Source organism: Carassius carassius, chromosome 45 (genome assembly GCF_963082965.1).
Source record: "Carassius carassius chromosome 45, fCarCar2.1, whole genome shotgun sequence".
Taxonomy (NCBI): domain Eukaryota; kingdom Metazoa; phylum Chordata; class Actinopteri; order Cypriniformes; family Cyprinidae; genus Carassius; species Carassius carassius.
In genome coordinates this window covers 13,471,604-13,495,008 of record NC_081799.1, presented here as the reverse complement: position 1 = coordinate 13,495,008, position 23,405 = coordinate 13,471,604, and the positions used below count along the sequence as shown (strand labels likewise).

The window sequence follows — 23,405 nt, the reverse complement described above, 5'->3', positions numbered from 1 at the left end:
TTTATTTTTCATTGGAGTTCCCGCACTATGTGTTTCATGAACATCTCAACCGATTAGTTGAGGTAAATATTTTTTTTTATTAAATGTCAAAATGAAAATGTTCGACAACTAGAAAACTCTAACTAGAAAACGCTTTTATTTGAATTTTTTCACTTATTTTTTGCAGTGACTAACAGAGCTGATGCAGAATTTCTGACCACTTACGTTTAGACATACGGGCACAGCGCCATCATCTGGTAAATCAGAATATTAGATTATTTATTACAGATTAGTATTACTTCAAACCTTTTTGTTTTTTGGAAATTACTGCTATAAATCACTTATATAAATCACGATATATCTAGTCATACTATTCAGGCCTAAATAAAATATGTAATAATAAAATATGTGATGCTTGCAAAGATGTTTTTCTGAAGAAAATGTTTTTAAACATTTATCATTAATAATATGCAATTTATATACAGGTTTAAGAGAAAGTTTTATAGACTTATTTTTGTGTACATTTTATATAAATAATTTTCGTGTTTTGTAAAATTTTTATGGAAATGTTTTATATAATTTATATACTTTTATATGAATGTTATTGTATATAATATATATAAAGTGATAACAAATTAACTGTATACAGTTCAATTAATCTGTCAGGTAATTTATGACCGGTACAGACATTTACAGCTCCTCTATAGTTTACTATATTACTTTTGGCCTCTAGATGGCAATAACATACTTTTTATTTTGTAGAAAACATTTTTTTTTTTTTTTTAAAGGTAAAAATCTTATTTTGTTCAGGTTGTGGCATCAGCTGGTTATCACTTGACTTTATTATTATACTGTTTTTGTGTGATCAAAAACATAAAACAACATCTGATTCACATCCTCTGATCTGGCGTGTGGCAAGGCTACAAATTATTATCACCTGATTCTAATTTACTGGTCTATTTAATGCTCTTTGCAGCTGATTGCCGGTCATTGCAGTTGAGATAGGTTTTGTATACTAACTCCTGCTCTCAGTTTGGTTTTATTGTTACCGTTTGGACTTAAAAACTATTGTGTTAGTTTGTTGGCTTTGATTAGCCTTTGGCTAGTGCATTGAGTGTCAAAATGCCTACTGAAAATCTGTCTGATAAACGCATGTCCAAGTTCAAAAATAAGGGCAAGGAGCCAACGGTGAGCTGTGTAGCTATTCTGGCAATTTTGTTCCCATTTTAACTGCTCCCATAAACTATTAATGTCTTTACTTACACCCTATCTATGCTTGCAGAAAATGCGTGACCGCAGAATTGCAGAGTGTGTTGAGCTTCGAAAGGCTCACAAGGTTGAAGGTATTATGAAGAGGAGAAATATTTCCTCTGTGGGAGATGAGGAGCCGTTATCACCGGAGTATAACACTGACAACAAACAGGTGTTTGCTAATTAAACCTTTAATTGGCATTCACATTTTTACAATACTCTTGAAACTCAGTTTTTATTTTGTTAAGGTCATATCTGAAGCGATTCAAGAAATTGTTGCCAATGTGAACAGTGACTGCTCGGAGAAGCAGAGACAAGGTTGTCAAGCAGCTAGGTACAGTAACTGGTCTTAACATCATCAGTGATCGCAAAACTTTTTATAAAGCATTACCAACCTTCAAACTGATGCCTACAGGAAGCTGCTTTCTCGGGAGCGAAACCCTCCCCTGAAGGAGATCGTAGAAGCAGGACTTCTGATTCGCTTTGTGGAGTTTCTAGGAAGGAATGATGACCCTACGCTGCAGTTTGAAGCTGCCTGGTCTCTGACTAATGTTGCATCTGGCACCTCCTGGCACACACAGCAGGTGGTAGAGCATGGGGCAGTGCCAGCCTTCATTGCCCTGCTGGCTTCACCAATGCTGAACATCAGTGAACAGGCTGTCTGGGCTCTAGGCAACATTGCAGGTGAGAATACTTTGAACTTCATCTATAAGTTCCTAAAAGAATGAGGCACTTGTACCTTAATGCTTGAGACTTTGGTACTCACATGTTCAGAAAGAATGTACTATATTCAAGTTTGGAAAACTGAAGCTATTTGCCAGTGTTCATTCACAATTTTAGGTGACGGTCCTTCATATCGAGATGCCCTGATTGACTGTGGTGTCATCCCTGCGCTGTTGGCACGGCTCACTCCAGATGCTCCTGTGAGTTACTTTTGGAGACCCTTCTGGATTTACAAATGTAAATGCACAATGTAACCCACAAAGTGTCTTGCAGGTGGGGTACCTTCGCAACCTTACATGGACCCTGTCAAACCTGTGTAGGAACAAGAATCCCTTCCCTCGTTTCAGTGCAGTCCAACAAATGCTCCCCTCCATAATCCAACTGCTCCACCACAGTGACAAATCCATCCTGTCTGATGCATGCTGGGCCATTTCATACCTCACTGATGGACCCAACGAGAGGATTGATGTGGTCATCAAGACTGGAGTCCTTCCACGGTTGGTTGAGCTCTTGGGATTTGAGGAACTCGCTGTGGTGGTAAGTACCATAGTGTTTTCAACTTTGTGGTTTTGAAGTAGAGTTGCTTAGTTTCTCCAATATGATCTAGACCCCAGCCCTGCGTTCGATTGGGAATATCGTGAGTGGTTCAGACCTGCAGACACAAGCAGCCATCGACGCAGGTGTGTTGAGTGCTTTGCCCCTGCTGATGCGACACCCTAAGTCCAGTGTTCAGAAGGAGGCAGCTTGGGCAGTGTCCAACATTGCAGCTGGGCCCTGCCAACAGATCCAGCAGCTCATCACGTGTGGATTGTTGGCTCCTCTAGTGGATCTCCTAAGGAATGTATGTCGTAACTGATGTTTTGCTGGCATGTTGAATGTCTTGCCCACGCAGAGTTGCCTATAAAATGTTCTGGCTTGAATTTTGATGGCTAGCTTCTCCTAAAGCGGAGCATAAAATGAGGCCAATTATACAAACAGCCCCTCCTGGGGCTTCTTGAAATGTTGCATTTACAGTTGGCAAAAATATACTTTAACATGCTTTGTCAAATCTTTTGAGGTAATTATATGGAAAGTTACACAAATGGCTATACTGAATTTGGTCTTGTGCAAGAATTTTTGAATGTTTCTGATGTTTGCAGTTATCATAATTTGACTCCGATAATTGCTGCTATGATAGTCTTTGACTTTTGCATGTTTACTAGCGTTAGTGTAACTGCTGCTAATTGGGATTCATAAATGGATGTTTACTTGGTAGACATAATGGGCAATGCATCTTCAAAGTCTAAACCCTCTTTTCAGTGTTAGACCAGGATCTGTGACTCATTGGGACACCCCGTACCTCTTCAAATTGTTATGCAGGGTGACTTCAAAACCCAGCGAGAGGCAGTATGGGCAGTGACCAACTACACGAGTGGTGGGACTGTGGACCAAGTTGTTCACTTGGTCAAGTGTGGCGCTCTAGAGGCCATCTTGAACTTGCTTCAAGCTAAAGATGCCAAGACTGTCCTGGTCATCCTAGATGCCATAAATAACATTTTCTTGGTGAGTCCGATTTGTTTTTTTTTTTTTTTTTTTTTTTTCTTCCACAGAATATTATGTAAAACACTACTGCAACTCCCAGTGCTTGGCGTTGGGAGGGATATGCTAAAATTAACTGTGCCTTCTGCAGGCTGCTGAGAAACTTGGGGAGGTGGATAAGCTTTGTTTGTTGGTGGAGGAAGTGGGAGGGCTTGATCGAATTGAGTTTCTTCAAAACCATGAGAACAATGCAGTTTATCGGGCAGCTCAAGCTCTTATTGAGAAGTATTTCAGTGAGGTGGGTATCTCAAGGGATTTTGTTAGGATGGGAAGTTTCTTGTCAAACCATTCGAATACATTTTGTGCAAATGCACTTATGTAAAATTGTTTATTCCCCCAGGATGGTGGTGATCAGTGTCTGACAACTGAAGCTACAGATTCAAACTTTGTCTTTGGAGCATCTGATGTCCAAAAGAGATTTGACTTCTGATTTTTTTTTTATTTAAGCTTCAACTGAATAAATAATTTTTGCAGTATGTTCTGGCGCATTTCTTTTGGGCTCAAATTTCAGGGCAAGGCAGTTCAAATTTGTAAAAGACTTCTATTGGCCATGCAGGGAAGGTAGCATAGTTTGAGACTTGTAGATGACACAACAGCCACCTTAATGTGATTTTAAATACCATCACAAATGGTATGTTTTGCTGGGTAACTGGTTTTGTGCCATTGTTAGTGTAAAGCTGGCTATTGGTGTATATGACCAGTCAAAACTCCTGAAAATGGACTTAAGCTGGCGGCACACTAGACCATTTTCAAATCTTAACAGATTAAAACCACAGACACTGTTCAACCAATTTTTTTTTTTTTTTTTTTTTTCAGCCTTATCCTCCAAATGCACACACTAGACAACTTGACCAGACCACGAAACCACATTCTTGATTGTAGGAATGATTGAAGTGACCACTGATCTCATGGAGACTCATGAGATCACACCTGACTAGCAAAGGAAAAATGAATCTAGGACTGTGTTGTCAGCTGATGCTTCTGTTCTGTTTCACAGTGGAGAAACTGTATAAAATGTACATGGGTACAGTTTACTGCTTTCATGGTGTGTTTGTGGCTGCCCAGTTTCAGCTACAGAAGCATGCAACATCTGGTAGGTGATGCTTGCATGCTCTAATTTGCAATCGCAGGGATCACGTCAGAGGCAGCTTGATCAATAGTAAACATCAAACATGTTTGATATTTATGATTTGAGTTTGGTGATGCTGTGTCTCGATCGGGAGCAAATAAATAACTGCGGTGACCCTGCAGAACAATTGTGTCAAAAATATTGAATCGGGCCACACCACTGATCGTTCGGGACTGCAAATCCGCCTTCAAATAGTCTACTGTGCAGCCAGCCTTAAGGATAATTTTAGGGTTGTGAAATACAATATTGATAAGGGATAGTTCACCCAAAAATTGAAATGTTTGGTCGTTACAACCATGAGTTTCTTTCTGTTGAACTTATTAAAAGGTATTTTGAATGTGAGCAAATAGTTTCTGGTCCTCATTTGCACCAGTGAGGTACTTTTTATTTATTTTTTATACTGGAGAAGCTGCAACCGTTTCACAGCACTTTTTTTGAATGCCAAGTAATCTTTCACAAGAAAACTTGCACTTTCACATCTTTGCAATAATGAACTCTTGCTCTGGATAAACTTGATATTAATGAACACCGCTTCTATGACTATTTGCATTGGCAAAAACAAAACCGTGAAATGCTCCATTTACTAGGACTGCACACATTTTGGTCTGAATCAAAATATTGTATTAAAGTAACTTAGTTCTTTGAGAGCTTTCTTTGAAAAACCCTCTAAACATGCCCTGTACAATAAATCTGTAGTTTGACCATGGACAAACATTAAGAGCTTTCAGAATTTATATAACACATTCATGCTTCATTATGTACCAAACCTTAGAACCACAGAAAATGATTCCCAATCCTATTCTGAGAATAGTAGTTCTCTTACAGTCTCTTAATTTAATCATCACATTCGTCCTCACTGTCATCATCTTTTTCCTTTTCCTTTGGTGGAGCTACAGGTGGAAGATCTAGTCGGGACCATGACATCGGTTCTGCCTTCTTCAACACAACCTCAATTTTGGTAGCCATCATGTTCACCAAACTTTTACTTGCATCAATAACCTAAAGGAAAAGCAAATGGAAAAGGTCTTAGTTAATTTGATGCATTATTTGTATTGTGGTGATAAAGTTTCTTTTAAAGCAATAAGCCTCAAAAGCTGTGATTTACACTAATTTTAGAACAGCTAGGTGTTGCTAGGAAGAATGTGGAGTGTAAATATGAAAATATGAAATAGTGTAATATTAAAATACATTCTCCTACCCAATTTAATAAGCAGATACAACTATACGTATGTATACACTTCAGCTTTAATGAAAGAGTATTATATAAGTACTTTAAAAGTTTATACTTACCCCCCACAAACTGATCTGCTGTTCAAATTCTTTCTCTCCTTCAAATATAATGTGGATTTTAAGCTGCAAGAATAAAATTCATTTTAAATTAGCGCTATGCAGAATCTTGCAAATAAATGTAAAATTATACAGTAAAATATTGAGCACAGGAGTTGGTAAAAAATAAAATAAAAATACATTTACACCTATTAGACTTTCTATGTAATGTCAGCATAAAATCCAACAGAAATGACCTTGGTGCCTTACCACAGTGCTGTTCCCCTCCACTAAGCTCAGCTCTGGTACTGAATTTTTGGCATAAATGGAAATGATGACCTGACTTCCTGTTTGGTGCCAATCAAACCTGCATGGCACAACCTTCTTTCCCTATGTATAAACAGAAAAATTGCATCCTCTGCTTAAAATAGGATTCACATGTACGTTTTTAACATTATGGCCTTCAACAAATTAGTTGGTAATTTGGAACTTGGATAGGGGCCTGCAAAAGGCCAGATGCTCTAAAAAAAATTATTGGACAGGATGTAAAAAAATAAAAATAAAAAATGCTTTGACTTTTAAATCTCAGGGTAGACACTTACGGTATCTTTTTTCTTCCATTGATGCTTTCCTCGGGTACAGCCCTCCTGAGACAGAAACGTATTGAAGTCTGAGGTTTTCCTCTTACAACAGATCCAATATTTCATCCTTTTTGGAGGAAGGATAAAAAGAGGACTTAATTGCAGAGTCCGCGGATATATCTAAAATTTCTTTAGTAGGATTATTATTCAGCTCCATTCAGTTATTATTCAGTTATGATCAGGTGCAAATTTACCCTTCATGGAAGATAGGTACACCAGAATGATACAAACATGTCTCTTCATCACTGTTTGGTCCGTTAAATGTCTGAAAAACAGAATAATGAGAATCCATTGTTTATAATGGACTAAAGAAACTCAACGTGCCATGGTTTCTAATCGGGAGAAGCAAGCAGAGAGAACAGTACCTTACTGCAGCCTCCATTCTTACAGGACGTCCCTATCTTAATTTCATCACTATCCTCCTCTATAATACAATAAAGAGAATAAAATGCATCAGAATAAAAAAACAAATATAAAAAGGTGGGGAAGAGATGGTCGGGCTATTCTTACCCTTAATCTCCTGTCCATTTTCCTCAGTTAATTTGAGTTTTTCTAAAGCCTGTTTGAGCGAAGGAGAGATCTTCTGTTGTAGAATGGAGAAGGGTTCATCTGGACTAAAAAGACAATTTAAAATGGCTGTTTTCAGTCATTTATCCTTAAGAGGTTGTAACATCAATGTGGGGTTTGGCTGGGTGAAATGTTAATGAGAAGAACTCATTCTCTACAGTAGATTTAATGCTGCATTACTTTATCTTCAGAACAGCTGAAGTAATAAGTCAAAAAATACAAATGGGGAAGACCCTGTCCTCTTCGAGTGTGCTTTTACCTTGGTCGCTGAATAGCCTCTAGAGGTTTTGGTGCTTTGGTGATGCATTCAGTAAACTTTGGCTTAACATCATTCACAGTCTTTTCCACAGACACCTTCACTTCTGGTTTAACAGGCTCAGAGGGCTTGTCCTGATTATGAGGGCCTTTTGTGCAACCCTAAAATAATCATACAACTGTTTTAAGACTCCAGCCACAACTCTATCTACAAAAACACTCATTCAGTCTCATCACAGGCAAGCACTCACAGCAATACTGAGGAAATCTGAAAAGTCAGTTGTTCGTCTCTTGCAGCAAGACCAACCCTAGGAAGCAAAGACAGACACAATTTAATCGGTTAAATTATGAGTAACATAACAATGGAACGGTTAAATTTCACATTAACAAGTAAACTGATCTTCTTGCATGTCCATACCTTCAATGCATCATGAAACACTGGCACTCCGGGGTGGTATGTGCATGCGTCTTTGGATAAGAAGAGATTGATAGCGTGAAATGTGACGTCAGAAGAATATAGTCACATGTCGGTTTGGATAAAGTTTGCGACTCCAACAACAACCATGTGTAACCTTAATAATAATTGACAAATTCGGAACTATTGATTAAGCATCATTCAAACGATAATGAGTGAAGATGCCTCCCTAAATTAACAAACGAAATGACTTTTAAATAAAAAATAATATCTGACACTTGAGAGGCTATCGTGTGTCGGTAATACTACGTGTAACGTAAATAAATAAATGTTATTAAAAATAAAAGGTTTTCTTTCTGCATTTTTCCGGCTATCAACCATAGCAATCCGGCTATCGTTAGCCTGTTAAGTCTTACCATCTGAATTCTTGTCGGGATCAAAACGTTGTCCACATCCCTTATTATAACACAGTACAGACATAATGTATGACAGAAATTAAAACGTATATTGTACTACGTGGTCAAGAGGGAATGAACAGAAGTCTTGACTAGCTCGCTGCTGCTTCCCGTCGTGAGGTCCCTTCCGGAATCTTTCGTGAATTTCCGTAAATTATCGTGCTGCACTTCGGTTCCAATCGTCTATTTTCGGAATGTCTCGGAATTAGTTGGAATGATAGGATCATAGAGAGTGAGAGATGGGATGCACCACCTAACGGAGTTGCGAATTAAAAACAGACAAGGCAGTGCATGAAAATGAACCCTGCTAAATTTTATTTCACGCTGTCACACCCCCCCCCATCCCGAACAAAAAAAATCGAATTATTATGAATATGTTATTTTTATGTTGCAATAATCCTAAATGCGTTTTGAACGACATTTCAAACATTATTTTGCGCACTCTATTTAGCGTAAACACGTTAATCTAATTGTCTAATGTTTGCGTGAGATCAGGTTTAGATCATTTTGTTGCTATGGGACAGCAGCAACAACACCGGTTTCGTTTGCGCATTCACGGGATAAGGTGCACTCGTGAGCGCGCTTTAGAAGGTGCGCGCTCCCCTGATTACAGTCAACTGTGAGTGCCACCGAGTCCTGTGTGGCAAAGAAGTGAATGATGTAGTTTCACGAAGCGGGCTCTTGGATGTCTGCAGAGCAGAGACTTCTTTCTCTCAAAGCCAGAGGTAAGAGCTCATTCACATATTTTGATGCACTAAATATCGAAGAACAACTGACTGCTCGGTCTCCGTAGCAAACATATTTTACTAGACTCCACAGCGTTGAAAGTTTCTTTTGATTACAATCGCATTTTAATGAAGACTCGTCCTTTAATAAAAGGGAATCAGTTTTGTTTTACATGATCAAAGTTATTTACTTCACAAGCAATACAAATATATAATGCAAAACTGTAGTGTTATGTGTCTTTTATTCACATTTTCTGTTGTTGCACTTTTACTGCACTGTTTTAGAACAATTGAATATTATTTGAATATTATTTGTTTTAACTGTATGTCACATATATATGGCTATTAACCCTCGTTTTTGCTCTTCATTGCTGTTATCAATCTTGCAGTGAGATTACCATTTTGTGAAAGGGTATTACTGAGTCCATTGAGAACAGGGTCAGGTATTTATTTATTTTTTGACAATTTAATCCAAACCAAGGGCTTCTTAATAAATAACTGCCTTCACATTTATGTGAGCAATAGGATGTCTTTGTGAGATGAATGCTCTAGATTGAAATGGTTCACTGCATATATGCATATATATCTCTTTTGCAGGATACCTGGACGATGGCATGGCTATAAACAGCTGCTCTGGGGGGAGCATGAGGATCTGTCTCACTAGTTTCTTCTTATTTCTCCTCTACCTGCTTCCTTGTTTGGGGCAACTGCAGGAGCCAGGGTCCTCCTCCTTTCAATTTACCGCCACCATCTACAATGCCACCATTTATGAGAACTCTGCAGCTCGGACATACATTAGGACTGAGGTTAAAATGGGCATTCCTCTATCTAAGTTTGGTCCTTTGGATATTAAATATTCCATTGAATCTGGAGATGATGAGGGGCTATTTCATGCTGAGGAATTTGTGTTGGGGGACTTTTGCTTTCTTCGCATACGGACTAATGGTGGGAGTGCTGCCATTCTGAACCGCGAAGTGCAGAATAATTATACATTAATGGTGAGGGCTACTGGCAAAGGTGGCCTGGAGGCTTACGTGACAGTTAATGTGCAAATTATGGATATGAATGACCTCCGACCTTTGTTCTCGCCCACTTCCTATACCATTGATATTTCAGAAAGTTCTCTGCTAGGAGCAAGTGTGGCTCAGGTGACTGCCACTGATGCAGATATTGGCTCCAATGGCGAGTTTTACTATTTCTTTAAGGTAGACGTGGAGGAGTTTGCTGTCCACCCAACCAGTGGGGTGGTATCGCTCACAGCTAAGCTAAATGCAGATAAGAAAAGCAGATTTGACCTTGAGGTTTTAGCAGTGGATCGTGGAATGAAGGTTTATGGGAACAGTGGTATTAGCAGTACAGCCAAACTAGTGATCAGTGTTGTGCGTATCAATGAGTTCGCTCCAACGCTGACTGCAGTCGCATGTTATCCTTTAATATCAGACAAAGAGCCAGTTTACGCCATTGTTACTGTAGAAGATTTGGACGAGGGACCCAATGGAGAAATTGAATGGGTTGCCATCATTGCAGGTGACCCACAGGAGCAATTTGTCCTTGACAGAGCTCCACTTGGAAATGAATACAAGCTGAAGATGTCTGAACCAGTCAACTGGGATAAATTTCCTTATGGTTGCAATCTCACTTTTCAAGCCAAAGACCGTGGAACACCACCAAGACTCTCCAACACTCAGTCTGTTCAGCTCTTAGTGAAAAAACCAGAGTCTGTGCATGTGAGTTTCGAAAAAAAGATTTACAAAACCTCTGTTATTGAGATTGCAACACCAGGGACTATAATAGAGACTGTGAGGATATCTCCAAGACCGCCTGTCTTCAGCTATGCTCTAAGCCTGACCTCAGATTCAATTTATTTTATCATTAATCCACTCACCGGTGTCATCTCAACAGCACAACGGTTTACCACATTAAAACAGGAGCTCTTCAATTTAGAGGTGAAGGAGACCGTAAGTGGCATGACAGCAAAGGTGCAAATCACTGTTGAGGATGCTAACAACAACTACCCAGTGTTTACCAGCAAATCTTATGAAGTCTCTATCAATGAGAGCATCCCCACTGGCACTGTCATTCTCACTATATCAGCGGTGGATGATGATAAAGGTGATAATGGGTGCATAACATACAGCATAGCCAGCCTTCAGCCCCTTCCATTTGTCATCAACCAAAATACAGGAGAGCTGACGATATCCAAGGAACTGGATTTTGAATCATCTTTGGAGACTTACATGTTCGCCGTCCGAGCCTCAGACTGGGGATCACCTTACAGACGAGAAAGTGAAGTCAATGTCACGGTACAGGTGTTGAACATTAATGATAACCAACCTCTTTTTGAGCGTGTGTCATGTAAAGGTACTATAGGACGCGATTTTCCTGTGGGTCAGACGATCATCATAATGTCTGCCATTGATATCGATGAGCTTGGGTTGGTTAAATATAATATTCTGTCTGGAAATGAGCAAGATGTCTTCACTCTTAACCCGGACTCAGGGATTTTGTCATTAAAAAGAACCCTCTCCTCAAAGAATGTAAAGAATGAACAGTTCAGCTTAAAAATAGCTGCGTCAGATGGGGAGCTCCTCTCCACACCCACCTTTGTAAATATATCATTGGTCAGAGGCAGAATGCCAGCAAGAAGTTTCAATTGTCGAGACACAAAAGTGGCACAGAAGTTAGCTGAGAAACTTCTGAAAAGAGCCACTGCCATTAGCAAATCCAAAGTGGAGGATGGCTACAGCGATCTATTTTCTGTCAACAGACAGACGCCTCAATTTGAATCCTTTCCTTCCGACATTGTAGTTCGTGAGGACATGCCCCTGGGAGCCAGTGTCCTTCAAGTGAAAACAAATGACGGTGACACAGGCTTCAATGGACTCATTCTGCATGCCATATCAGATGGGAACATTGACAACTGCTTCAATATTGGCATGGAAAGTGGCTTAATATACATCTATGAGCCTCTGGACCGTGAACGATCAGATCGGTACCTTCTCAACATAACCATCTATGACTTGGGTGTTCCACAGAGATCCAGCTGGAGATTGCTGACAGTTAACATTGATGATGTGAATGATAATAGCCCAAAATTCTCCCTTGAGTGCTATACTGCCATTATACCAGAGAATGCAGCTATTGGCACGGAAGTGATTCAAGTCACAGCCACAGATGAAGATCTCGGTCAGAACGGTGAAATCTCATACACCTTGTTAACCAACACCCCTTTATTTGCCATTAACAGCGAGACCGGCTCTGTTTATGCGTGTAGTCTCTTGGACAGGGAGTCTGTTTCGGATTTCACCATCAAAATTCAGGCCAGGGATAAGGCAGAAAGAGGGAATCAGATGTTCTCAGAGACAACACTGAGAGTGTACCTCGAGGATGTAAATGACTGTGCCCCTATGTTTATTCCCAGGAGCTATAGTTGCCATGTATTGGAGGACCTCCCTATAGGTGCAGTTATAGCTTGGGTGCAAACGCAAGATCCTGACATCGGATCTGGAGGATGGGTGAGATACTCCCTGCCCAATGATTTCAATGGAACATTTAAGATCCATCCTGAAAGTGGTGCCATTAAAGTGGCCAAAGACCTGGACTATGAGAAGCAACAATTTTACAATCTCTCAGTGGTGGCGGAGGACTTGGGTTTTCCAGTCAAGCTTCACTCTGAGTCTTATCTTGAAGTGGAAGTCATTGACGTCAATGAGAACCTCAACAAGCCATATTTCTCAGAATTCGCAATGAGAGGCACTGTGAAAGAAAACTCTCGGCACGGAACGAGTGTCCTCCAGGTGACTGCTCAAGATGATGACAAGGGCAGACATGAAGTGATCAGATACTCTATCAAAGCTAGAAGTGGTCTTGGAAGGTTCTCTATTGATGAAGAAACAGGTATCTATTGTTTGATTCTTTATGTGCCTCTTGGTTGTGCTGTCTGCTATTCTTTGTCTTTTTTGAATACTAACCAGTCCTGAGTCGATGTTTGCACCATAAAACAAAACCTGTGAAAACGGTTGTGAATTTATGCCTTAACATTTTACTGCAGTGTGCTGACTGAATGGTATTAAAAGGTCACAGTGACGTTATTTCTCTTGGCAATGAATTTGTGCTCTGAGTCTACAATTGCCTCTGAAATTGCCGTCACTGGAGAAGACCACTGACCTAGAAAGGTAGGACTTGACCTGTGTGGTTTGAAAAGGTGTTCTTTTCACAGTCTGTAATTTTCAGAATGCTGTAAGATCTGGTGATTGTAACACTAAAGAAGAAAAAATACTTAGTTGCTTAGTTATGACTTGTTATGTGGTGCCAACTTCACTATTAATTACAACTAATGACTATTGATTAGAGAACTACAACGGGCAGTAGGATTTAACTGTGGTCCTCCATTCACATGTCAGCTAATTAGGCTGAGCCTGTTAATCAGGTCCCTGTTTAAAGTAAGCAAGTGGTGCAAGCTTGTGCCAGAACCTCAAATGAGCATGGATTTTCCACAGAGAATTGAATGCCCTAACAGCAGCAAAAGACAAGTTGTAGGGGAAGCGGATACATGAGAACAAGAGTTGTCTTTCATCTTCAAAGTAAAACTTCTGGGACAAGTATGGACAGTGGCGTTGGCTCAGCACACCCACTACATATCCACCTACCAAGATCCATTTAGCTGCCATGTTGCCTGGTGTGTTATGAGTCCTTGTCATTGTCACTTGATTTTGAGGTGATTGAACGTGGGCAGTTCATGCAATAGACAAACAAACATGAGGAAATAAAAACCACTTGATCTCGGCTACCAGTTGAGACGTGTTGGGTTGAAGTTGTGTGTATTTAAAGTGATTCCTATATACAAAGTCTTATTGCTCAGATGCAAGTGTGAACTAAAAACGCTGGTGGGATTTATGAAGGCCTTATCGGCAGAGCTCTCTGCTGCTTTGAGCAAGCATTGGTATTCCTGCCCACACTTTGGGAAATAAATCAGAGTGCACTCTCACTCAGACGCCTGTCGAGAAACAAGTTCAGCTCTAATTTGCCTCTGAGATTTGGCCTCTTTTTCTCCAGAGTCAGGTTAAGTCCTTTATGTCAAAATCTCTCAGACACCTATGCGAAGGGCTGCTTGTGCTTCACATCCCCACACACTGCACAAGACTGATGTATTCTGTTTTTCTTTTTGAAAGATAACATATTTTTGGAGCATAAGGGAGTCGAGGATCTTTACCACAAGCCCACTTCCTCTTACAGATTTCTTGAACTTTGATTGTAATTCAGCGGATATATTAAGGGTTTTCCTATTGATGCCTGCATGGCGTACAGAGGAAACTTCTCTCCAACCGTAACACAAATGCAGATTTGGAATAGAATGAAAGACACAGAGAAAAGATTTATGCTGAAAGAGAAAAATGCCTTTTCAGCATGTTTAGGTGCGATGCTTGTGAACTCCAGATAATTCAAGATGCCTGGCATAAAAAGAACTGCCCTTGATCTTGTTTGTAGACATGAAGGATGAGTTGATGGCTTAGTTCTGCTTGATTATGTTCTAAATTCAGGAAAAACTATGAATATTTCATTGTTTACCTCTTAAAATATAAATAAACATTTTTCAAGGAATTTGAAATTAAAATGGTGACACCAAATGTTAAGAATATTATGAAGTTGCATTATGGCTACCATTACACTTGCGGCAAAACATCTGCTATTAAACTAAATGGCATTCGTGTCAATGTGACATTTGAAATGGTTATTTTCTCTAATTTGCAAGTTCTTAGAGGATAATTGGGAACTCTTTGTGATACTGCTAACCACAAAACACATAATCATCCTTTTAAATATGTTGCAGTTGAAGGACACAGCACCGATTTTCTGCCTTCTAGCTCCATAAGCAGTCCTTGATGTTTATAATACACACCTGTTGGTTGACTCTCATGAATAATGATAAATGCTAAAAGCAATGGCTTGTAAAGCTAAAGACGCAGATGGATTTAGTGCTGCTTTCAATGACATGATCAGTGGTTTGAGATTCACAATCAGCTGAAAGTCAATTGCAGCGTGTCAAATCGTTTTCATTGCTCTAGTCCCTTTCGCGACAGCAAATTAGTTTCTTGTGTTCAAATGCTTTACAAAATCAAGCACTTAGTGTAAATCTGTGTCTCTTTAAATTGAGCTGGAACAGGCCTCGTGTTTTATAAAATTTCTGAGCCTCAGCATCAGAACCTGTGGGACTCCCATCGAAACAATCTCAGCTTCAAAGCTAGGATCTTTGAATCAAAACTGTGGAAAACATGTCTGAGTCTGCAGAGTCCTGTTCCAGACAGCATTGAAACCTTGTGTCACATTTTAATGCGTTTTGTCATATTTATGACACGACTGATGTGGTTTCTCAGTATATGAATGTATATAGTGTGCTGTATTCTCAGTGTGATCATTGCTTTTTTTTTTTTTTTTTTTTTACAGCAGTTTGGCATAAAGTTTATTTTTATTTATTTTTTATATATGATGAAAGCATGTAATATTGTATGATGATGTCAAATAACTTTTTGGGTTATATAGTTATCTCATGTATGGGTTTAAAAAAAGCCAACTTCATACATTTTTAACATCTTGACGAATTTCAAAGGCTGCTTACTCCTGGAAAACTCTATGTTAGTAGATGATATGTTTTCTTTATTCTCGGAGTTGCAAGAGGTAAATGTAATAAGAGTACTTTTGGCTGTATTTCAGACTGAATTGCACCCCAATTTACTCCTATTGCAATATAAAAAAATCCAAAGAAACGGCTCATTAGCGAACCTTCTCTCCATCCATCAAATTCAATTTAACTGGAACTATCTAGATTAATTGGTACACTTTTCATTTAACCCTCATTTGCTGTTTGGGTCTGAAAGGCTCCTATTTTTAGCTCAAATTGCTTATCATTTAAGTGCCTGGTTGATACGTGTTGACTTTTGCTAATCTCATGAGAACTGATCATAAAGAAACCTTTCAGCTTGATAACCTGCTTCAAATGGACCAATCTTATTTAGTGCCTATCTGAAAGTCTCTAAGTCCTAAAGTTATTTATGACCTAAATTAAAGGTTTAATCATTTCTCTCTGCTGGGTTTTGATTAGTCATAGGAAGACTGGAGGGATCAAAGACCGAAAAAGAGGTTAATTTCATTTCAATTTATTATTTTGTAGCCTTCATGTTTAGAAATTCTGAGACTTTAGACATACAGTAATACTGTTAGAATTTAGAGTTGCAAATACACATACAGTGCTCTTAATACAGTCTCATATATATCTCATATATATCACATGCTGTTGTATAATATATGTTATATAATTTGGTGTTTTTACACAAAAATCAGGTTTCTTTTCTTTAAAAAAATTCTTTTTCAAGTTTCTAATTTAGTATAAAGTAAAACTTTGACTATTGACACATGAGCAGCTGGCAAATGAGAGGTCTGCAACAAGACCATGTAAACACAATAAAAAACATTTGATGTGTTTTGAACTGGTTTGATAATAGTGCTGCAGGGGTAACATTTTTGTAGGCCAAAACCTAGAAATTAGTTAAAATTTCAGCACTTTAAATTGCATTGTCCTGAAGGGATTTTTCAGTGTGTTTATGCTTAAATGCCAGAAATAAGGTCTGTGGTTGCACAAGTTCAAGGTATTTTCACATTCTATTTTATGACTTAAATACATTAGTAATACCCTGTGTGAGTTTTTAAGGAACACTGACAAAGTCTGGGTCATAGGTCATAGTTTGTGCATATTTTATTTAAATTACTAGCTGTGGGCAAGTGCTCCCTCATTATAATCCAGATTCAACATTAGAATGTGGACATGCAATAGAATGCAACGTGAATCCGTCTGAAATTTTGCATAAAAAACATACTAGCGGTACCATGGTTTTGGCGTCATGGTTCGGTATGGTTTCAGTAGCCTACAGCAGGGGGAAAACATAAAACACTAAACGTTAAATTGCTCTTCATATATATATATACTGTATATATATAAAAGCGTTTTATTGAACAAATTGCTCTCTCCTTGAAAATTTTTATTATAATTAAAATTTTCTTAGGGATAAAAATCTACCTCAGTTTACAATTAACAACAGCACCCAAACTTAAATCTAATTTTAAATACAATAATCAACACTCAACTAAAAAAAAAATTGTATACAAACATGTACATTGCACATAATGCAGATTTTAAATTTACTTCTAAATTATAAAATGTCTAATTGTTGTTGAAATATATTTTTTTACACAACTTTTAATAACAGATTTATTTAAACTACATTAAACTATTAAGACAGGTAAAGTAAAATATAACGAGTCTAATATTTCGTGAAATGCTCTTCGCTAGACTATTGAACTAAAGAGCTGTTGACTGATAACTTGCGTGAGGTAAATTAAATGCTACGTGACATTTTGTTTACAAGCAGTTTTATTGACGTCTTTACACGGTTGAAAGACTGATTGAGGGATTAAATGAGGCATGAGTTGCTCATTCATGTTTTTTTTGCATTAAACTAGTAGAAAGGAGGAAACACTGCCGTTTGAACTGAAGCATTTATACAGCGATATCACTCCACATCAAAAACTGTCAAATCACCACTTATTGTTTGAATTACCTAAAAAATTGACAGGATTTGAAAGATGAGACTTTGTTTCTTATCAAAAGTACCAATATATAAAATGTCTAATGCATGTAACATTACACCCCTAGAACATACAAAAATTATTATACACAAAATTTTAGTGAATGAGGTCAGAGTACTTTTTGAGACAGTGTTTGTCTGCTTCATCTGTGTGTTTTGTGCTTTCCCTCTCTGTTTAACAGGTTGATCAAAAAGTAAAATAAGGGGAACTGTTTTGTTTTTCTTTGAAGGTGTGTATTGTGAATATAGCAGATTTCCTTCAGGCAAACTGACCTGTCACACTGTGTTAGCTCACTGAGCAACCATTCAGTCAGCTTCAGATGTCCCTGTTTAGTTTTCACCCTTATCCTTTGTGTCTTTGTCCCCTCGGGTGTCCTACTTCTCAATGCTTTTAAGGTTTTAGTAAGAATCAGGGACCTGCATGCTGTGTGAGTTCTCCTCTTTTTTTTTTCCCAGCTTCTGCTGGCTGTGAGGGTCGGAATCCCCTCGGCTGAATCACTTCACGGCCGGGTGGTTTTGTTCTGTGCCATGGTTGATCGATCGACTCATTGCATTGCATTGCACAGCCATGAAATGGGTCATTCTGTCAGCGATGCCCCTTCCTACCAGTGACCATATTTACATGTGCCCCTGATGCAATGTCGAAGTGCTCCTAATCACAGAATGGCAGAGCCAGCACTTTGGTCAGGAATGATTAGATGTGCTGTGCTGAAGACCTGAAGGTCATACAGTCTCTGAGTGGAACTATTGTACCCTGCGGTGGGATTCCCAGCCCATCTAAAGTTAGTGGTATGTCCAAGATGTCAGTTTGGATTGGACACCACCAGCTAAAAATCTGTCCGCTCAGCAAATATGTCCCCTGCAAAGTGTAACTTTATTATAAACAGACCATTTGACACAGTGTTATATAGAGGAGACCAGGGCTAATTGTCACACTTTTCACTTCAGTAAATTTCTGTGTCTTGCTGTCTCACATCTCATGTAGCCTACTGTATTACATCACCACAGTATTTTTTTTCTAACATAAAATATTATGGTTTACGTTGTACTGTAGGGCTGCAAATTGTTTTATGATGATTTAATGAATTAGCATAAACAGAGGCATTTATTATAGACTTAATTATACATCTGGTTAATTTATCATATAGTATAACTTATCACTAAATTAAGATATTAAATTGACAGCCCTGTATATTATAATGCATACATTTATTTAATTTACATTTTTAATCTACACAAAATATTAGAAAATACTACGTTCACACAATATGTAGAAACACTGTTGAAAACCTTTTGTGACAACTAGCCCCTTTGAATCCTATAACAGTGATTTCTATGTAGCTCATGCCACATTTAATAATTTATTGCAGATTCTTTTATATGTATCTAATCGTTTCACAATTGAGTTGTGGGCAATAGACTGTAGTAAGAGAACAAACCTCTGCAAAAAAAGCATTTTCACTAAATTGCTTTAGGTTGGTCTCAGGTATCGTTGACAGTTGAGTAAATTTCCCCGGAGAAAATCTGAAGAGAAATTACACTTTTAGGCAGACCACACCGGCTCTGGTTTTGAAACACTCTGCTGAACTGACTCTGGTTTCTGGGAGTGTGTGTCTAAAAACATTAATCTTTCAGCCTGACTGTAATCTCTTCCAAATGTTAGGCACATTACAGTTTAATAAAGTTTGACACCAAAGTTTGACTCATGGTAGGGTTGGATGCTTTTGATGTGTAGTTGAATCACAAACCAAGTTATGGATAGCTTGAAAATTAAGTGAATGTTCCCAGCTCACTCAGGCCAGAGTACTGATAGTGGTTGATGTGTCATAAAAAATGTCATAAACGCTCACAAAGTGTGAGATGTACTTCTTGTTGAATTCATCAAACAGGTGATCGATATTAAATATGTGTTTTCTCTGTTCTTACAGGAATGATTTACACCACTGGCAGCCTAGACTGTGAGACTCAGGATTCATACTGGCTAACGGTGTATGCAACAGACCGTGGGGTGGTGCCGCTCTCTGCCTCTGTTGAGGTATTTATCCAGGTGGAGGATGTGAATGATAATGCACCTTTGACCTCTGAACCCGTCTACCACCCGTACGTCATGGAGAACTCTCCCAAAGACGTGTCTGTGGTCCGTATCCAAGCCCAGGACCCGGACGTTACCGCTTCAGATAGCCGTCTCATGTATCGTATCTCGGCTGGGAATCCTCAGAACTTCTTTTCCATCGATTCCAACACAGGTAATACATTTTTTTTTCTTCTTTTCCTTTTTGAAGAAACAGAAAAACTCATAAAATCTTTTATTTTTCATTATATTACCAATGCTGCGATTTTATTTTATTTTTTTTCAATTAATTACAGGTTAAATAAGGCAAATCACATTTAGTCGCATATATCAATTTTTGCTGGAAATTACAAAGGATTTAAATTATGAAGGTAATTCAACAATGAAAGACAAAACTTTAATTATAGACTTTTGTTAATTTATTTTTTGATTTTTTTCTTACATTTAGTTCTTTGATGCACTTTCTAAATGAACACAATACATTTATTTAGGAATTAATAAGTGATCTATATAAATGCATGTACATTTATGCAATTTACATTTTATGTAACTTAAATTTTTAATATACAAATAAAAAACATGCTGAAGTCTAACTAAAGATATACTAAAGATTTGATTGTGTTAAAATGGAACTATTACAAGGAAAATCTCTGGATATTATTAAAATGTCATACAGTCCTCATCAATAGTGACATTAAAATACATTTTAGGCTTAATATTAAGAAATTTGCATTGCGTACAAGTAGTACACCAAATAAAGTTTAATTATAATTTTTATATTAGTAGTTATATCAGTAATAGATTTGAACTATACTTAGTATGAAATAAATGTATTAAATATATTACTTTTGTACTAGGGATATGAGATAATATTATTTTTAAAATAAAAATAAGAATTTAGTATTATATGCGAGATTGTACTGCAAGCATTTCTAGTTTACATTTAAAATATAAAAACAAACATTTAGTCATATATGTGAGATTATATGGCTCAAATTTGTAATTTACATTTTTAATATAAAAATAAACATTAGTAATATGAGATTATTCTGCATCAATTTATATCATTTACATTTTCAACCTACAGAAAATAAGCAGATCTATGGGAAATAAATAATAAATAATTTATTTCCCTCTGAATATGAGCAAATAATCTTTGATCATATTTTCCTTTGAATTTCCAGTGCGCTGTCCTCCAGTCCAATCTCCCATCTATTGCGTTCACGAACACTTTCACAAGTACTACTAAACAAACTGAGCAGCACAGGCTGTAATCTGCTCAGTGTCAGGACATTCTAGTGTGAAGTGTTAACACACATGCAGAGCTCTGATCCCATGGCATGCTGGGTGCATGCTGCACTGCTGATTACACCGAGGTGCTGCTTTCCTTGTCATTTGAGAAGTGAGTCATGGGAGCTTATGTATGCAGCTGTAGTCAGTGAATTAATTAAACAAGGTTTGGTTGCCAGCAGGAAAGCTTTTCATTCTACTATCGGCAAATCCCTCCAAGGCAGCATGTGGCACCACATATTTACACTGGAATACAGAGGTTTAAGCTCAATAAATCTTACTCAATATATATAATGAGATGTGAGCGAGTGTGTGCATGCATTTATATGTAGTGAGCAGAGAGGTAACACTGTATTTCACTCTGTATGAAAGCCTTTGAGTGTTCAAGGATGAAATATATGAAAAACAATGCGTGGAAGGAAATGAAATTATGGCCGAATCAACCCAAAAGTATCAAACCTTGAACATTTTATATTTTGACCATGGACTGCAGTCATAGATTCTACTTTAGCTTCAGCCACTGCTGGGAAAAAGCCGTTGTAATTGCTCCCCACTTATCTTGCTCTCTTTTTGTGATTGTCTGTTAAACTCAGCCTAAGTGTTCAGATAAATTGCATTGTGAGCTCTTTTATAAAAACAAATGTGCTTTGACTAAGCCAGCAACCAATTACTGCACACTGAAAATAGAGAGTGCATGTTTGATTATTAGTGTAAGACGCTTGCCTCTAATAGAGTCATATCTTGTAGGAATTATTTTAGTTACAAATGTCCTCCCGACAATTTTAGAATACTTAAATGAAAGGCTTATGAGTGAAAATCCTTTACTTGTTGTGCTTCAGTCCCTCATCGGCTTTGTGAGTTCATAGCTTCTCTAATTTCTCTAATTGAGTCTCTCGTGGTGACACACATTATGGAATACTGTGGATTCCAGCGGAGCGCTTCAACCTGTGCCATCAGGAGGTCTTTTGTTGCCATGGTTATATTTCACAGCGAATCCGAGGCTCAGAAAGCACATACAATAGATTTATGTTAGGTAAATAATGGGAACTTGTGCTGAAATGGTTGCAGTGTTCTACAAAATTATGAAATTTGCAGTATGTTTGTACATGGTGTATATACTTTTTAAAAACAGATTAGCTGAAAATCTCACATATCACTTTGTGTGGAACACCGAATGAGAAATGTACTCTTCAAAAAGGATGCAAAAACACCACAGAAGTGTCAACTATATTACTGATGTGCACACGCTGGATGAGAAACTGACTCAAATATAAGTTATACATTCTTCAAACTTTTCTTTTCGTGATCGACGGAAGAGAAAAAGTCATATGGGCTTTGAACAAGAGATGAGGATGGGTAAATATGTTTTTGTTCTCTATTTCTTTTTGGGATTCTCAAGCCCTCTACAGCTTGTCAGTATCCACAGCAGGAATTGTTGACTAACCCATAGACCTGCTTAAAATTATTTACCTTCAGACTCCAGCATCCAGATGTCTTGTGCCTTAAGGAAGCATTTATATTCAGGAATGTCTTCCTGTTCTCAATCTTTGCTGTTCTTTCTGCAATGAAGTGTTTTTAAAGCCACTAGGGGTTTGAAAAATAACCCTATGCATTCACCACATGTCATCTGTGGGCTTACGCCAAAGGCCCTTGTGTCGTGAGCGGCTGTTTTTCTGCAATAAACAAACGGTGTTGTGTAAATGTATGCATCCTTGCTGACATGTTATTAATCATTGTCGAGTGGAGTGGCTTTCCATGGTGATTGTTGCAGCTCTTTCATTGCACAGTTGTCAAAGAAGTTTGCAGCTTATTCAGTTTTATCATTTTTAAAAAATGTTTTTCAGGACTCATCACCACCACATCAAGGAAACTGGACAGAGAGCAACAAGCAGAGCACTTCTTAGAGGTACTGAATTCTTCTTTAGAGGGGTAATTTAAACAAGAAAAGAAAAACTGCCATTATTAATGATGCTTTCCATTTGAACTTCAGTTTGGGATATTCCATCTTGATATCACCATTTTAATATATTCTAAAATTTAATTTACTCCTGTGATGGCGAAGCTGATTAGCAGTGTTCAGTGTCACATGATGTCTCAGAAATCATTCTAATATGCTGGTTTGGAGCTTAAGAATTATTTCTTATTATTATCAATGATGAAAACAAATAATATACTATATTTGCATTTTGCTTTCAAAAGACTTAACGCTCTTATCAAAAGACAACCTAAATTACATGTTAAGAAGGATGACGTTAAACAGTGTATTTGAATGTGAACATGAAATTTAATGGAGGGAACGATTTACAGCGAAAAATTACTTCAGTTATTTCCTGAGTAATATTGTAAGACTTCAGAAGACTTGGAATATATAGAGATGAATACATACTAGGGGTGGGTGATATGACCAATATAGCACAATAT

At 37.8% G+C, this 23,405-nt stretch overlaps 3 protein-coding genes across 3 annotated transcripts in view; 2 read left to right on the top strand and 1 right to left on the bottom strand.

Moving 5' to 3' along the window:
- Nucleotides 1-965: 965 nt before the first annotated feature.
- kpna7 (karyopherin alpha 7 (importin alpha 8)) lies at nucleotides 966-4,027 on the top strand. Its single transcript, XM_059538717.1, has 10 exons — nucleotides 966-1,167; nucleotides 1,262-1,402; nucleotides 1,479-1,564; nucleotides 1,646-1,914; nucleotides 2,071-2,153; nucleotides 2,227-2,490; nucleotides 2,561-2,794; nucleotides 3,313-3,495; nucleotides 3,623-3,769; nucleotides 3,872-4,027. Exons 1-10 carry the CDS (start codon nucleotides 1,102-1,104, stop codon nucleotides 3,959-3,961), a joined length of 1,563 nt encoding a protein of 520 aa, XP_059394700.1. The 5' UTR covers nucleotides 966-1,101; the 3' UTR covers nucleotides 3,962-4,027.
- Nucleotides 4,028-5,390: 1,363 nt separating this feature from the next.
- On the bottom strand, nucleotides 5,391-8,394 carry LOC132127074 (cysteine and histidine-rich domain-containing protein 1-like). The gene is made up of 11 exons (XM_059538696.1): nucleotides 8,221-8,394; nucleotides 7,808-7,857; nucleotides 7,641-7,697; nucleotides 7,394-7,551; nucleotides 7,078-7,181; nucleotides 6,933-6,991; nucleotides 6,762-6,832; nucleotides 6,529-6,634; nucleotides 6,197-6,316; nucleotides 5,951-6,013; nucleotides 5,391-5,659 (listed from the first exon to the last, which is right to left on the bottom strand). The coding sequence occupies exons 1-11, from the start codon at nucleotides 8,282-8,284 to the stop codon at nucleotides 5,495-5,497; spliced, it is 1,017 nt and encodes a 338-aa protein (XP_059394679.1). The 5' UTR covers nucleotides 8,285-8,394; the 3' UTR covers nucleotides 5,391-5,494.
- A 357-nt stretch (nucleotides 8,395-8,751) lies between these two features.
- LOC132126942 (protocadherin Fat 3-like) overlaps nucleotides 8,752-23,405 on the top strand; it is a 49,775-nt gene continuing 35,121 nt past the window's right edge. Inside the window, exons 1-5 of the mRNA XM_059538573.1 lie at nucleotides 8,752-8,984; nucleotides 9,374-9,427; nucleotides 9,582-12,881; nucleotides 19,552-19,869; nucleotides 22,829-22,890. Coding sequence (XP_059394556.1) covers nucleotides 8,945-8,984; nucleotides 9,374-9,427; nucleotides 9,582-12,881; nucleotides 19,552-19,869; nucleotides 22,829-22,890 — 3,774 coding nt within the window. The 5' untranslated portion in view covers nucleotides 8,752-8,944. The remainder of the gene's footprint in view (nucleotides 8,985-9,373; nucleotides 9,428-9,581; nucleotides 12,882-19,551; nucleotides 19,870-22,828; nucleotides 22,891-23,405) is intronic.